This window comes from Heloderma suspectum, chromosome 2 (genome assembly GCF_057233095.1).
Source record: "Heloderma suspectum isolate Gila_16-S chromosome 2, 16-S_ref, whole genome shotgun sequence".
In the NCBI taxonomy this organism is placed as follows: Eukaryota; Metazoa; Chordata; class Lepidosauria; order Squamata; family Helodermatidae; genus Heloderma; species Heloderma suspectum.
The window spans coordinates 130852374-130869158 of NC_139459.1; the positions used below are offsets into that span (position 1 = coordinate 130852374).

The 16785-nt window shown below is 45.2% G+C and overlaps 1 protein-coding gene across 1 annotated transcript in view; it reads left to right on the plus strand.

Moving 5' to 3' along the window:
• The window catches only part of ABCA1 (ATP binding cassette subfamily A member 1), a 137773-nt gene that overhangs the window by 104105 nt on the left and 16883 nt on the right, over positions 1 to 16785 (plus strand). Inside the window, exons 26-40 of the mRNA XM_084834780.1 lie at positions 1397 to 1445; positions 2554 to 2664; positions 3468 to 3616; positions 4552 to 4676; positions 5573 to 5671; positions 6283 to 6472; positions 7485 to 7579; positions 9006 to 9038; positions 10699 to 10804; positions 11129 to 11203; positions 12843 to 13012; positions 13443 to 13620; positions 15046 to 15161; positions 15254 to 15398; positions 15912 to 16035. Of these exons, the coding sequence (XP_084690906.1) occupies positions 1397 to 1445; positions 2554 to 2664; positions 3468 to 3616; positions 4552 to 4676; positions 5573 to 5671; positions 6283 to 6472; positions 7485 to 7579; positions 9006 to 9038; positions 10699 to 10804; positions 11129 to 11203; positions 12843 to 13012; positions 13443 to 13620; positions 15046 to 15161; positions 15254 to 15398; positions 15912 to 16035 (1765 nt within the window). The remainder of the gene's footprint in view (positions 1 to 1396; positions 1446 to 2553; positions 2665 to 3467; positions 3617 to 4551; positions 4677 to 5572; positions 5672 to 6282; positions 6473 to 7484; positions 7580 to 9005; positions 9039 to 10698; positions 10805 to 11128; positions 11204 to 12842; positions 13013 to 13442; positions 13621 to 15045; positions 15162 to 15253; positions 15399 to 15911; positions 16036 to 16785) is intronic.

The following is a 16785-nucleotide window of genomic DNA, read 5'->3' on the forward strand; positions in this document are numbered from 1 at the left end:
CCATTTTGCTTTCTTGCATTTCTTTTTCTTTGGGATGGATTGAGTTGCTGCCTCCTGAACAATGTTACGGACCTCCGTCCATAGTTCCTCAGGCACTCTGTCTATCAAGTCTAATCCCTGAAATCTATTCCTCACCTCCACTGTATATTCATAAGGGATATGATTTAGGTCATACCTGAATGGTTTAGTGGTTTTCCCTACATTCTTCAATTTAAGCTGAAATTTTGCAAGAAGCAGCTCATGATCTGAGCCACAGTCAGCTCCAGGTCTTGTTTTTACTGACTGTATAGAGCTTCTTCATCTTTGGCTGCAAAGGACATAATCAATCTGATTTCGATATTGACCATCTGGTGTTGTCCATGTGTAGAGTCGACTCTTGTGCTGTTGGAAAAGAGTGTTTGCTATGATCAGCGTGTTCTCTTGGCAAAACTATTAGCCTTTGTCCTGCTTCATTTTGTACACCAAGGCCATGCTTGCCTGTTATCCCAGTTATTTCTTGACTTCCTGCTTCAGCGTTCCATTCCCCTATGATGAAGAGGACATCTTTTTTTGGTGTTAGTTCTAGAAGGTGTTGTAGGTCTTCATAGAACCAATCAACCTCGGCTTCTTCAGCATCAGTGGTTGGGGCATAGACTTGAATTACTGTGATGTTGAATGGTTTGCCTTGGATTCGTACTGAGATCATTCTATCGTTTTTGAGATTGTACCCCAGTACTGCTTTTGCTACCCTTTTGTTGACTATGAGTGCTACTCCATTTCTTCTAAGGGATTCTTGCCCACAGTAGTAGATATAATGGTCCCTGAATTAAATTTGCCCATGCTTGTCCATTTTAGTTCGCTGATTCCCAAGATGTCGATGTTCAATCTTGCCATCTCATGTTTGACCACCTCCAGCTTACCTTGATTCATTGATCTTACATTCTAGGTTCCTCAACAATATTGTTGTTTACAGCATCGGACTTTCTTTTCGCCACCAGACGCACCCACCGCTGAGTGTCCTTTCGGCTTTAGCCCAGCCGCTTCACTCTTTCTGGCGCTACTTGGAAATTCCTTCTGCTCTTCCCCAGTAGTATATTGGACACCTTCTGACCTGAGGGGCTCATCTTCCGGCGTCATATCTTTTAGCCTTGTGATACGTTCCATGGGTTTTTCTTGGCAAGAATAGTGGAGTGGGTTGCCGTTTCCTTCTCCAGTGGACCACATTTTGTCAGAACTCTCCGCCATGACCTGTCCATCTTGGGTGGCCCTGCACGGCATAGCTTATGGCTTCACTGAGTTATGCAAGCCCCTTCGCCACAACAAGGCAGTGATCCATGAAGGCCCTTGACGTTAGGCTGCTACAGTATGGCTGCTTTACAAAGCAGCTTACTGTAATTTGAACATTTCTGTCTTTCAGATATTTCTCAAAGTGGCAGAGGATAGTGGTGTGGATACAGAGACCTCAGGTAAACATGATGTCTGTGGTGTCATTCATAGACCCTTGTTTGGAGGCTGAAAAAAAAAACATTTCTGCATGGCAGCATTGAATGTCTGGCCATCCCGTTTGAAATCCTTTCCCCAGCCCAAGCATTGGGAAAGTTCATGCCAGCAACGGCGGCCTCCAGGAATGTGTGGCACTGGTGTGGGGACTCTTTATGCAACTGGACCAATGCATGTGTGAGCAACTTTGAAACGTTACAGCCTCTGTGTGAAATCATTTGGGGGTGGCTTTGGGTGAGGGCCGTACCATTTGATGTTAGCAGGAGCATTGAGAAGATTCACAAGCCCTAGAACAGAGATTCTCAAACTGTAGTCCCTGGACCACTGGTGGTCCGTGAGCTCTGTTCAGGTGGTCTGTGGAAAGGTTGCAAGTCAGGTCAAGGCTATTTGTTCTTGGCCCTACACTTGATTAATTTTTTCTGATGACAGATCCAATCCGTTTTTACCAGGGCCGGATTACTGAACAAGCTTAGAAGGCCCTGGTCTGAGATGTTCATAATACGGTGCTGATGCAGCGTATTCATTTTTCCCTTAGAAATTACAGTGAGCCCTTCTCAGTGGCATGGCCTAGACTCTGTGATTTTCATAATACAGCACTGGTTTCGATGACGATGCTGGTGCTGAAGAAAAAAAACTATTAAAATATGAGTCATAGAACAACAACAAAAAGCTTTTTAAGGGGTCTGCTGAGACCCCCAGCATTTTTTAAGTGGTCTGCAAAAAGTAAAATGTTTGAAAGCCACCACCCTAGAGAAAAGTGAGATGAGATGCCCCGTGAACTCTGGTCTCCCTCTCCCTCCGTTTAGGTGCCTAATTTTGAACCAAACTTGAAGCCATCTCATTGTGCGTTTTCTGCATGTCCCTTGCTGCTTGAAGAACACATGCATTACTTCTAGAAGCTGCTTTGGCTCTTCTCTTTTGGGGACTCCCTACTGAAACGAAAATCCATCAGAGGACATGCAATTATAGTAGTTTTGTTCATGGTGGTTCTCCAGTCAGGATAGAAGAAATTGGAATTGGTGGTAGACCAATTCTGGCAAACTTCAGGGAGCTAACTTGAGCTTTTCTTTTCAGATGGCACATTGCCTGCCAGAAGAAACCGTGTCTTTGGAGACAGGCAAAGCTGCCTTCGTCGAGTCACAGAAGATGATACTCTTGACCCCAATGATTCCGACATAGATCCAGGTAAAAGATTTAAAGTGTCTGTGTCTATTTCTCTGCATTCAGTGAAACATGATTGTAAAAAGTATGTTATATTTAATGGATTCATACAGTTGTTGATTGATTAAGGGCACCTATTTATTCATCACTCAATGATCATATTTCCAAATGAAGACTTCCATGTGTGAATGTAGGGATGTACAGATTTTGTTAAATCTGTTCCGTCTGTGTTTTACAGATGATCAGGTGTCTTTTGTTTCACCGTCTACTCATTGACAGAACTGATTTTTTTAACCAGAATTTCGTTCTACTTGCACTAATATGTCTTAGCGCAAGTAGAATGAAATTCTACATTATCACATTAGCACAATTGTGCATTAGCACTAATGCGTACTTGTGGACTTGTGCTAATGCACATTAGTTAATGCAAATTAGCACTAATCCCCCACAAAAGTGAAAAACTGGTCTGCAAGTCCACAGAATCCATGTGACTCAGAAAAAGCTTGTTGGCTAGGGAATCTGCAGGTTGGATTCATAGCAATCCAAAATCATTTGAATGCGTTGCAGATTTCTCCAACATCCCTGTGTGAATGGGCCATTACAGATCAATTTCCTATCCCCTCATAGTCGACACCAAAGGCAAGAGAAGCAGGTATATCTTTTAAGCCGGAAGGCTGTAAGGCGTTGGGTGGACATTGGAGTGATGTAACTGATGTCTTTCTGCCAGTATGTTCATACTCTTTCTCACATTTGCTGACATTGGAGACCACATCCTACCTTGGGTGAGAGGGGCAAACATCTCATGAACTACAACTGTTTGCCTGCAGAATCCCGAGAGACTGACCTGCTAAGTGGGATGGATGGCAAAGGATCCAGCCAGGTGACGGGCTGGAAACTCACCAAGCAGCAGTTTGTGGCTTTGCTCTGGAAGAGACTGCTTATCGCCAAACGTAGCAGGAAGGGCTTTTTTGCCCAGGTGAGATGGGTTTTGGTTGCTAAAAAATGCAGGGTTGTGTTCAGTTGGCATCTCGAAAACTGCCTCCATTTCTCTTTTATAAATGCATCATTTGAGACTGCTTCTGTCTGCAAGCAAGCTTTTCCTAGACCTGACGAAAACATTCAAAGAGGATGTTTTCACACAAGGCCTTAAACTGGGCATGTCCTCCCCCACTCCTAAATCAGTATGTAATTCTGCATTAACACTGGGTTATATCCAGTGTTAATCCTACTTAGAATAGACCCACTGAAATGAATGGGAAAAGTTAAGACTAACAGTGCATGTAACCCAACAATTGCACATCCCCATAAATAGTGTGGGATAGGCTTAGTGGCATTTAAGCTTCATGTGTGAAAACTGTGAAAGTAATTTAAGGGTTACCCAGTGCTTTTAATATTCAATGTCAAGTCTGTCTCTTGGAAGGCTTTCCACATTTCCATAGCTGTCAATATTTGTCAGTGTCTGATTAGCTGGCATGCAATAGTAGTTAGTATTCAACGGTATCTGACTACTGACTCGGCAATAGAGTTTTGCATATGGATATGAACTCAGGTCATTTAGCCAAACTAAACTGGCAAATTTCAAATGTTGATGGCGAATTTCAACCTCAGCATCCAGCTTTTGGAATTTGAAAAATGGAGTAAATGTTGACATGTTTCAGCGCTGTGGTAAGCTATGATTTGAGTGATTGATTTACAATGCAGTTTGGAAGGCTTTTCGCTTTTCAGGGTTCAGCCTCGTTGCCACTAGAGGGTGGTGTGGTTAAAGAAGTTCACATTTTGAGTGGATCCTGTTCTTGGTGTCCTGATCCTAGGAGGGGTTGGAACTGAGTGCCTGTTTTCATAGCAGACTGAGGAAGGGGGCATAATTATTTCTCAGAACCTCTGAAGACAACTTCTCTTCTATGATTTCAGATTGTTCTCCCAGCTGTCTTCGTTTGCATTGCTCTCTTGTTCAGTTTGATTGTGCCTCCCTTTGGTAAATATCCCAGCCTGGAACTGCAACCATGGATGTATGATGAGCAATTCACATTTATCAGGTACGTATTAATCCATGTGGCAAGAAGTCAAATTTAAACTGTGTGTGTTGGGTGGGCGGGGTGATTGGAACTTCAGCTATTCTTGCTGTTCCTGCCTTGCTTTGCAGTGGACCTACAAGCTGATGTACAACAATAAAATGTGCACCATTCCAGTTACAAAAAAGAAAAGACAATATGAAAACACAAAATATATTTAAACAGTACAGTTGAATGAAATCAGTTGATGAGGCAGAACAGAAAGGAAAGACATTATCCTAAGAATGCTGTTGAAAATAGAAAGCCTTAACTTGATTCTGAAATGTCAATAGGAAACTTACCCCATAATCTTCAGGTGAGAGAGAGAGAGAGAGAGAGAGAGAGAGAGCGAGCGAGCATCCCTCAGATGAGATGCCACTGCATAAAGAGTATTGTTTCTAGTTGACACTAATGTTCTTTCAGACAATGAAGGCAGTCTCACTTCAAGGTCCTACTTGAAGACTTTAACACAGCCTTCCCCAACCTGGTACCCTCCAGATCTGTTGGACTTCAATTCTCAGCATCCCCCAGCCAGCATGGAGGGTACCAGGTTAGGGAAGGCTGCATTAATGCATAGGAAGGCTCTAATGGGAAAACAAGGATCAACTTTACAGGTTAAGGCAGACAAGATAAATATTGCAAAACTGTTAATATAATAATATTTATGGGGATTCTTGCTAGGCTTCTGAGTTGAGTTTGGGAGGGGGGGAACAAATTGATCAGGTTGTTCTAGAGTGCGGAAATGCATGTTGACGCATGCATACAGTTGTTCGAGGCAAATGGCTTCCTCTTCCTCTGTTCCTCTGCCTTGATGCTTTGCAGTTTTGCTCTGCCTGCATATTAGCCCAGAGGCCTGATGGTGTTTTTTGATACATCCACAGCAATGATGCTCCAGAAGACATCGGCACTCAAAAGCTGTTGAATGCTCTCCTCAACCAACCCGGTTTTGGGACCCGTTGCATGCAAGATTACTCTATCCCGTAAGTGCAAGCTTTGCAAAACTCTTGTGAAAAGTGAGGAGAAGACAGCTGACCTAAGACAATTAATACTGCTTGCAGGTACCATTGGAATCCATAGTGGATCTCTTGGAAATTATGTACAGGGCTGTGCATATGCCACAATTCTGTGGGAGCTGCAGAATGTGGTATTGCCTGCAGAATGGGGCTCTAGAAACCTCAGCTCACAGCTACTGGTTGTAATGCCATGCTTGGAAGTGCCCGGGCAAAGCCCAGTGAAATCTTATTTGCTAGAGGAGTTGCTGAATATGCTTTCCAGTATTCCAGGCCAGGGCGTCTTCAGTACTGTGTATCTTCTGGACACCCGTCATCACACAGCATTATTGTGGCTGTTGCTTGACACGTGACTCTGTATCTGAGCGTTGTAAATTAGGTGAACCACTTGTTCTCTCACACCAGAAGTCTGCTTCCAGTGCAACTTGTTCTAAATGGAACCGTTTGACTGACCACATCATTTTCGTGTGCATAATAGGCAGTGGGATATGATGCTCCTGAACCCTACCATCCTGATGGGCAATAGAATTTCTGAAAGATGTTGATGTTCTTCCGTCTTCCTTTGTTTTACCTTCGTGCAGAGATACTCCTTGCTCTGTGGGGGAAGGGGACTGGGCCACCGCTCCTGTGCCTGAGACAGTCAGGGAAATCTTGCAGAATGGCAACTGGACAATGGAGAACCCCTCGCCATCTTGCATATGTAGCAGCAAGAAGATAAAGAAGATGCTTCCTTTGTGTCCTCCGGGGGCTGGTGGCTTGCCTCCTCCCCAGGTATAAGTTACTTTGCTTGCTTTTGTGTTCTGGAGCATGTTGAAGGGTTAACTCTTTAGACTGACTTTCTGCCAATACTTACGAAGCAGGCCAAGCAACTCGGACCTCCTGTAGACAGATAAATAGATTAGATCAATGTATAGGATAGATTAGGTAGATGGACTAGACAGATGGATTACACTGAAGTATACCATATATTTGTATTGTATCATATAGAATATGATTCATTATAATCTGTACAAAAAAGAAACTTTCAAACTATAGACCAGTGCTAAAACTCAGCCTTGTTTGCTAAATTCAACCCACTGGGGATCCCAATCCAGCCCTCCGGGGTTCCCCAGATGGCAACACCCACTTCCCAAGACTCCACCCACTTTCTCCTGACCACGAATAGTTTGGTGGTTTCCCAGGATTTGTGCCGTTTTTTCCCCATTCTAAAAGGCTGAAATGTCTCTCCTGAGGCCCAGCTAGCAGTAAAAGCTTTAAGCTAAAATATGCAATTATTTTGGGTTTGGGGGGAATTTTGGTCCTGCTCTCTTTGGCTTTTGCCCCACCCACCACTGGAATGCAGCCCCCGAGAGCTTCTCCAAAACTGAATTCGGCCCCCAGACTGAAAGCAGTTCAACACCCCTGATATAGACTATTGTCAGACATTCTCATTGGATCTTGTCTTGTTCCAGAATTAAATAGTCACCAGTGTTGTAACTACACTGATACTCCCACATGAACTGATTCTTCCAGTTGACTCCTAAAATGTGTTATTTATTCAAATATGCCACAATGTGCTTGTCCAGTCCCCCTGCCCGCAATTATATGTAGCATCTTGTTTTTCCAGTTATTCGCTGATAAAGTTCTATCCAGTTTTCAACCAAGGCTCTGTGTTCCTTCATAAGATTAGATTTCAGGTAGCCTGAATGAATGACAAATGGCATTAAAGCTATTTCACGATTAACAATATCCTTGATTGATCTTTTGGGTGTCTTCTCTCCCCCCGCCCCTCAATTGGCCATAGAGAGTGCAAAACACCACAGACATGCTGCAGAACCTGACAGGCCGCAACATTTCCGATTACCTGGTGAAAACCTATGCACAGATCATTGCGAAAAGGTACCTCACCGCTGCACAGTCCGTCTTCCATTGTTACTGTACATTTCATTGGGCAGGCGAGGACTTCACTCTTTAGAAACCAGAGCTAGGAATTTAAGTGGCATTTAAGTGTGGCTCGGTATATGCAAATTGTGTATGGGCATAGCATTAAAGCCACAGGATTGAATCCAGTATTTTAAAAAAAGAAGAAAAGTAATAATTCTAAGGACTCCTTCTGATATTGCCTTCAGGGCATGGAAGGTGCTGAGGCAGGGCTCTTTCCTCATGCAATGACGATAATGTCAGAAGCCGCAGGTTGTATGTGGCTCTTTCCCTGCCAGCAACTCCTCTCCTTTAAACTGATGAAGCCCCATTGAACGCAGTGGGTCTTTACTTCTGCGTAGACATGCATAGGATTGGGCTGGAAGTGATTTTACATTTTCCCCACTTTTAATACACGTTGTACCTTCACTTTAGACTTTTTGGCAACCATTTAAGCCCCTTTCAGATCCCATTTTCACATATCTCGTGATGTGCCTCCTCCAAATTGTGTCTCAAAAAAAGTTCTCATCAAAAGCTCTTTGGAGGAAGACAGTTGCCTTTCCATCTAGTCCAGTATGCTTTGGATAAGAGACATAGGCCCTGTTGACACTACAAACTAATGTCTGTTTTATAGTAGTTCAGCAGTCCTGGCTTCTCCCAAGGGATCCTGGGAACTGCACTTTGCTGAGGTGCTGGAAATTCAGTCAGTCCACCCTTCATGCGCCAACCCACAAAGCTAACAGTTCCCAGGATTATCTGGAAGAGGTAAAGACGCGTAAAAGGGATAGTCAGGGAGAATGATCATATGCCCACCGGACAGCATCTGGGGGAACATAGGATTGTTCGGTTTCCTGGCTCCAAGCTTGTAGACAGGGCTCTAAGCTGGGAGCCAGGAACCCATGCTCTTCTCCCGCTTCTCCTCATAGCTGGTGCAGAGAGAACCGCGCCAGCTGCCTCTCCACGTTCGCAAAACAGAGCATGGAGATGGGGGAAAGGGGACATTTCCGGGGACAGGATGGGGAGGAGGCTGGGGATGTGGGGCTATGAGGTATCCCCAGCTGTCCCCAGCCTCCTTCCCTCCCTCTCCCTGAAGCCTCCGCTAGATGGGTGAAATCACCCATCTAGCTAAAATGCAGAGCAGGAGGCATAAGGCACCGCCCACGCTGCGTAAGATACCCATAAGCCTCCAGGTTTGGGGGCTTACAAATACCCAGGGGAGATCCAATAGGATGCATCCGAAAGGTCTCAGCTGCATGTTAAGCTGCAGCTGTATGAAACGGGAGCTTGCCAGCCCCTTCTCCATTTTCAAATGTGCTTGCCATTGTGGTGTCTTCTGAATGTAGGTGGCTCTTGAAGAGGGTATACCTAATGTAACAAGCACTTTTCTCATTTTTTGCATCCACAGTTTGAAGAATAAGGTCTGGGTGAATGAATTCAGGTAAGAGCGCATTCTTTTTTTTCTTTCGGGAGGCTCTTTTATCCTCTGTGTCTCATCCACATCTCTTTCAGGACAGTATTCACATCTGCAATGGGTTTTTAGAACTTTCCAGCTTGGTTCCCATTGTTAGATGATTCTTTGCACAATCCTTCTTCACTGAAAAATATCATGTAGCTGAGCATGGGCAGCGGGGAGGGGAGAACAATGTGACCCACTGGCATGAACTGCTGACTTTTTATGTACAGATGAAAGAGACAGCTAATGGCCAGACAGGACTGGGAGTTCAAGTCCATGGTTGGAAAACATGATATTCACACAGGCGTTGGGAACCTGAATGTGCGAAGCCGTTAATAACATCACTTGTTATGGATAGGTATTATACTCAAAGCTATGTTGGTTTGGATCCAGTTTTAGGCTGGATCAACCGTGCTGGTGGAAGTGAACTTCCCTCAACTCCTTCCCAGGGCAGCCCCTTCAGGCCCCTGAAAATGCTATGCAGAGACATGGTTAACACGATCACCGCAGCCCACCATGGCTTATTATTAAGCCCACATATTAGCCGCCGTGGGTTGCAGTGCCTGCCGGCACCAGGTGGGCAACCCAAGCCCCCACTGCCACAGCGTCTTGGTACATGTGAACCCAGCGAGGGTGGGTTGGTGTGGGGTGCTTGACAAGCCACCCAGAGCTCATGGGCTGTTTTATGGTTGTGGGTGGCTTGTCAACCACCCCAACCTCAGCGGGTTTGCATGTAACAGCAAGCTATACCGCGGCCACACCATGTCCTGAATATTCAGAATAGCAGCCGCTCCACAACAAGAAGCCCCACAGGGAATTTTGCCACAGTAGCTTCTCCTTACATGCGAACTGGGCCAGAGAGTTAGGGGATCCTGTTGAATGGGGTGAGCTGTGGTGTGCGGGCAAGGAGGGATCCCCAAAAATCAAGAGGAGGGAATTTTCGCTAGCGGAGCCCTTCCTTTCATGGAAGGTCCCTTCCTTTTGTGGAAGGCACATCCTGGATCCAACCCCTGGTGTCTTGTTTGGTTGCGTGTCCCCATGGGAGCTAGCAAACTGAGCAAGCGAAAGGGCGTCTAAGCATTCCATACAAGAGCATTTTTGTACTCAGATCTCACTTCCATGACGGAAAATGGTGTGGTGTGTAATGGGTGGCATATATCCTCTACCGCATGCACATGTGATGGGAATCTGCCACCAATCAGTCTTCTGATTGTGTGTATGTATAAATAGGCACATGTGTATTGGTCAAATATTACAGTGTGCATGAGTATTTCATTTTCTTGCTCAGCGTGAGGCTCCAAAGAGCTGTGCCGCCCAACAATGTAATCCCTTTTTGTTAGGCAGCAGACCAGAAGTACAAACCTGCAATCACTGGCAAAAAAGCAATGCTCCTTTAGCAGGGAGAAAACCATACACAAAAACCAATCTGTGCTTTAACAGTGCTTTTAATGTGTTCATAAAATATACTGTTTCAATATGGTTTCATGGTTTACTGTTGTCCCCTACATGTGTTCTGTATATAAACTCTGAACTCCCCATAATACTCCATTCATCTGATGAAATGGGGTATAGTCCGCAAAAGCTTATGCCAGAGTAAATTTAATAGTCTTTGAGGTGACACAAGACTCCTTGTTGTTTTCCATAGGTATGGTGGTTTTTCGTTGGGAGCTAGCAGCTCCTTTGTGCTTCCTCGACGCGAAGAAGTTAACGATGCCATCATGCAAGTGAAGAAAGCCTTGGAAATAGCCAAGGTAAGCAGCTAGAGGTTTCTTTGCTAGAGTCAAGGACATCCCCCAGGATGGTTACGATATTACAGAATATTTTATGGCTTGACCTTGCTACTTCATTTGGAATACTGGTGATCTGCACATGTGGCAAGGAGATCCTGATCTCTTGGAACAGGGCAGGAAGGAATTCTAGATAAACAAGTAGTCAAGTAAATATCAGCATTATCCTATACATGTCTACTCAGAAGTCTCATTCAGTGGAGCTTACTCTCAAGTGAGTGGGTATAAGAGTGTGGCCTAAGTGACCTAACACAAGTATATTTCAATCTTGTGATTTTTCTTTTTTAGGGGAGCTCCGGAGATCGCTTTCTTAACAGTCTGGGGAGCTTCATGAAGGGCATGGACACAAAGGATAATGTAAAGGTATGTCCACCTCATTGCTGTGGCTGGGTAGCCAGATCCAATTGTTCAGACACCTTGAATGGCTGCAGCACTGTGTCCCAAACTTTTGACAGCAGAGGCATTTTTAAAAAAATTAAAATTGGAGGCACACTTCACTGTAGCAACCCAAAAGGTTTCCTTTTATTGTGTAAGAGTGTCCGGCCTCAGAGGGGGCCTGCCGTCTGTGTTTCTGCATGAGCTACTGATCTGGGTGTGCTTCTTGACTGGAGAAAGCAAGCCCAGAGCAGTGACTCGCACAGAGTTGCAGCATTATTTATTTATTTATTTATTTATTGCATTTATACCCCGCCTTTCTCCCTCTCGCAAGGAACTCAAGGCGGCTTACATTATCCTCCTCCTCACCGTTGTATCCTCACAACAACAACCCTGTGAGGTAGGTTGGGCTGAGAGTCTGTGACTGGCCCAAAGTCACCCAGTGAGCTTCCATGGCCAAGTGGGGACTAGAACCCGGATCTCCCGGCTCCCAGTCCGTCACTCTCACCACTACACTACACTGGCTCTCATTCTTCTCTGAGAATGGGCTAATTCTGCTGTGTTTCACCATTGGGACTGATTGCCTGGTCCCATCACACTGGAGGCAGACCCATGGCAGGCGTAACCATGCCTGGCAGAGGCTAACTGGAGGGAAGCAAGCCAGAGCAGTAAATCGCACAGGCTGCAGTCTTAATCACACTTACTAGGGAGTAAGCTCCACTGAACACTGAGGGGCTTATTTTTGAGTAGATATGCATAGAATTGCACCGACAGTTGCCACCATCTCCTCTGCTGCTGGGATTATGAGTGCCTTTAATTATTTAATTAATTTCTTGATAATTATTAATTAGATAATTTAGGGCACAATCCTATCTAGATAGGAGGCCACCTCCAAACTCGGAGGCGACCGCCTATCCAAAGCAAGGCAGAAGCAGCACGGGGGGATCATTCCCTCCGCGCCCCTCCTGCCCTGCTTTTTCTGCTAGACAGCTGTTTTCGGCTGTCTAGCTGCGGGGGGCCGAGTGGGAGAGGAGGCTGCTGTACGACACATAGGATGTGTCGTACACGCAGATCTGCTCTCCCTGTCCCGGAACACCCCCAGCCCTGCTCCTTTTCAGCCGCTCCACGCTCCTCTTCCAAGCACGGAGGATGGGGCTTCTCTGCGCTGCCTCAGAGGCAGTGTGGATATGGGGGGAGGTCAGTTTTCCAGGAACCGACCTCGGAGCATGGAATCTGAGGTCGGTTCTCGGAAAACAGCATATCCTATGGCTGTCTAGCCACTGCCTAGCAGTCATAAGATTGCTCCCTCCATTAATTATTGTAATGAATGGATTTTTTTTTGCAGCAGATGCGTTATCTCCTGTGCAAGGGGGAAGTGTGCTGATAGCAGGATGATTGGCAGATTGCCCATGAGTGTTTTACTAGTACCCATACTCACACACCCAGCTCTTGGAGTTATCTTTGGAATTAGTTTAGTAAAAGAAATGGCCCAACTCACAGCAAACCTGGCGGGGCGGGGCAGGGCATGTGTGTGTGGGAGGAGGGGATAATTTGATTCCCAGGCTTGCGAGCGTCCACCCAGTGACTGGCACTTCTCCTCATTCATGCCAGCATGCTCTCTTTTCAGGTGTGGTTCAATAACAAAGGCTGGCACGCAGTCAGCTCCTTTCTCAACGTGATCAGCAACGCCATTCTCCGGGCCAACCTGCAAGGCAGAGAGGATCCCAGCACCTATGGCATCACGGCCTACAACCACCCTCTGAACCTCACCAAACAGCAGCTCTCCGAAGTTGCCTTGTATGTCCTGACATGGCAATAGAGAGGGTGGAGGGTGGACATGGGAAAGGGGGCAGGGTGTGAAATCCAAGGAAAGGCAGGTCTGCAGTTTCTGCTGCTGTAGCTCCAGTGATATAACCCAGAGCTTAAGTTAAACCTGGCCTCTTTCCACTGGCATTCTAGTTTGGGGTGGGCAACTTTTAGTTTACACTGGAGATTTTTTTAATGCCCTGGAGCAGGGATAGGGAGCCTGTGGCCCTCTGGGTGTTGTTGGCCTACAATTCCCATGAACCCTCATCATGGCTATACTGGCTGGGGCTGATGGGAGTTGTAGGACAAAACATCGGGAGGGCCACAAGTTTCTCACCTCTGCTCTAGTTGAGCCTACATGTGAAGGGATGGATCAAGTCAAAAGCCAATTTGTCACCCTTTAACGTTTCTCTTTGCTCAGGATGACCACTTCGGTGGATGTTTTGGTCTCCATCTGCGTCATCTTTGCCATGTCCTTTGTTCCGGCCAGCTTTGTGGTTTTCTTGATCCAGGAACGAGTTAGCAAGGCCAAGCACCTGCAGTTCATCAGTGGCGTGAAGCCAGTTATCTACTGGTTGGCTAACTTTGTGTGGGATATGGTAAGACTGTATCTGCTTCTTTTTTCCTTTTGACCCCAGAGGCCATATGATACATTCTTAACCCAGGGTTGTAAATAGCCACTTACCTGGTAACCTTTGGCAAGTATTCCAGCAGACATTAGAGCTGCAGTGTATCCCTTGTGCCTTTTTTACACTCTAGCTTATTAAAAGGTTAATAAGGCCCTAACCAGAAGTAGCAAAAGGTAGTTCAGGGGTATAAGCTCTCTTTGTTTGAAGCAGCTCACTTGTGCCCTGTGTTCCTAAGGATGGCTGGCAGTTTTCCATATACGTGAACACAGTCAAGGATGCTACAGCATGCACTGAGTTTATCTGTAGCCAAGAAATTACAAACCGTGTGCCCATAATAAATGATGCAAATAATGTAATATTGCAAGCATTTACTTAAGGTTGCAATCCTAGGCGTGTTGGGTGTATAAAAGCCATGTTGGTTTCAGTGGCCTTTGGCACAGCTAACTCTGCACAAGACCAGGCTGCAGTGATGGTATAATTCAGAGCTGATATTGCAAGATGGTTAAAAGCATGAGTTATGAACTGAGATGTTCCCAGTTCGAAGCTCACCAAATCCAAAAATGAAGCAAAGCTAAAAAATAAAACATAACATCCTTTGAATATGGATAATACGTGGGAACCTGGGGCCCTCCAGATGTTGTTGGACTACAACTCCCATTGTTCCTAAGCTTTGGCCATGCTGGCTGGGGCTGATGGGAGTTGCAGTCCGACACCATCTGGAGGGCACAAGTTCCCCACCCTTGATTTAACATATGCACTATGAAAAGAATAAAAGTGGCAATGCAGCCAAAGTTACCTTATTATGAATTTCTTAAACTTGCTGTTCCATGTCAGTGTTTGTTCTGAGAAACAAACAGATATATCTACCATCATTGCATTCACATAACTTGTGTGGACTCTTAGTTGTCTTCAGCAGCTCAAATACAGTTTCAATAATCAGCCCTGCCTGTGTAATACCTTTCATGGCTGATGAAACAACAACTGAGATAATGCATGAGCTGCTTTGAATTTGAACACTTGAAATCTACTATATTAATGCTTTTTTTTTTTTTTACTTTGATTGCAACATTTGGGTTTTGAGCTAATAAAAAATGGAAGTAACAAAAGGCAAAGTGCCAAGTGAGCATTTGGGGGATCATAAAGCACATCAGCCTGTCCTTCCTTTTTCTATTGATCCACCTGGCCCTGTTGTGCTAAGGATGAGAGCAAATTCTGACCGCCTGGCCATCTTTGTCCCATTGCAGTTACACTCAGGGGAGATCCAATTTGTTTGTTTCTTGACTTCAGATTATTTATTGTGATAAAATTGATAAATCCTGCCTTACCTAATTTAATCTGGTGATAATTTGAGCTCCTTTAACCTGGTTCTTTTCTTCCTCCTTTTTTATCATACAGTGCAACTATGTTGTTCCAGCTACCTTGGTCATTATCATCTTCATCTGCTTCCAGCAGAAATCCTACGTGTCCTCAACCAACCTGCCAGTGCTGGCTCTTCTCCTCTTGCTCTATGGGTAAGGAAGGCCCACCTGTTGACTCAGGTGCAGGGGACCGATCAAGATGTAGGAATGAGACTCCTTAATACCACATCCTTTCTGCTTGCCAGGTGGTCCATAACACCTCTCATGTACCCGGCATCCTTTGTGTTCAAGATCCCCAGTACGGCATATGTGGTGCTGACCAGCGTGAACCTCTTCATTGGTATCAATGGGAGCGTGGCCACTTTTGTCCTTGAGCTTTTCACCAGCAATGTGAGTTCTCATTGGCCACTGCCAGCATTAGCATGTCATTTTGCCTTTTGCTCTGCTTGATTTGCTTGCTTGTTTATTACTATTTGATATGAGTTGAATCTGGAAGTGAACTTCAGGACTTTAGTACAAAAACACCAGTTTTTGGTCAAAGAAGGAACCAGGCATACTTGCATAATTTTGCTTAGTTTTCCTGATTTATTCCAGTGGTGCTATCTTGCCTAAATTTGCATTAAAAAAAGAGAAGAATCTGAATTGATATGGGCAAGGGAATGAATGTACATTTTGTAGCAATAGAGTGAAAGAGTAGGAGAGAAACAGGTGGTCTGAAAGATGCAGACACTGTCTTAGACCCTAACTAGACTTACACGAATGGAAGGATGTCTTCCGTTCGAGGATGGGACTGAAATTCTGCAGAAGATGTATTTGCTGAGGTGCAAATCCCCTGCCGTTTTGGCATCTGTCCCTCTTTGTAAATGTCCAAGCTGCTGACTGCCACTGCTTTCGTGTCCTTAGAAGCTGAACAACATCAATGACATCCTGAAGTCGGTGTTCCTCATCTTCCCTCACTTCTGTCTGGGCCGTGGTCTGATTGACATGGTGAAAAATCAGGCTATGGCAGATGCCCTCGAGAGGTTTGGTAAGTGAGATGTTGCTCACTCAGTACAGGATCTAGTGGCATTGACCTGGAATGTGAGGACTGGAACTGTGAGCAGGGCACATAGTGACCCGTATCGCACAATGGCAGGGTGGTTAATAAGCCACAGTAGCTTGTTAACCACCCTACACGTGCCAGTCGCATGCTAGGGGGATTAACATAATTACCCTTGGCAGGGTGGCTTGTTGTGTCATGCGAACCCAGGCAGCGTGGCTTGTTGCCGTGGGTAACAAGCCACCCAGAACCCTGCAGCTGCCCATGGGTTCAAACATTTGATCATTCGAACCAGGCCACCATTTACTGCTAAAAGAGTAATTCTGCATGCAGGCAATCCAAATTTTGCACTAAGAGAAGCTGGATTCTACAACCTGTAGAGATAAAGCAAACTGAGTGCATTTGTATACTCATTTATTCTGCAGTTCTTACTGTTTTGCATAGTTTATCCTACATTTGCTAGTCATGAGGTGGGGAAAAGAATTATGCAATTCTCCATCCTCAGCCACTGCAATTCTTATTCATACTCTTGTTTGGCTTCTGATATTTCAGTAGGCATTGCCCACATATCCAAGCATACTTTTACAACCATAGGGGTGTGAAACTTGCTTTTAAAATTATTGTATGTGTTTTAGGGATGTACGAAAATCACTTACCTTTCGGGGATTATGCTGATGGTGCAGAGGGAGGCGTTCCGTCCTTCCCCCCAGAATCCTCGCTGGGGAGGGAGGCGCTCCG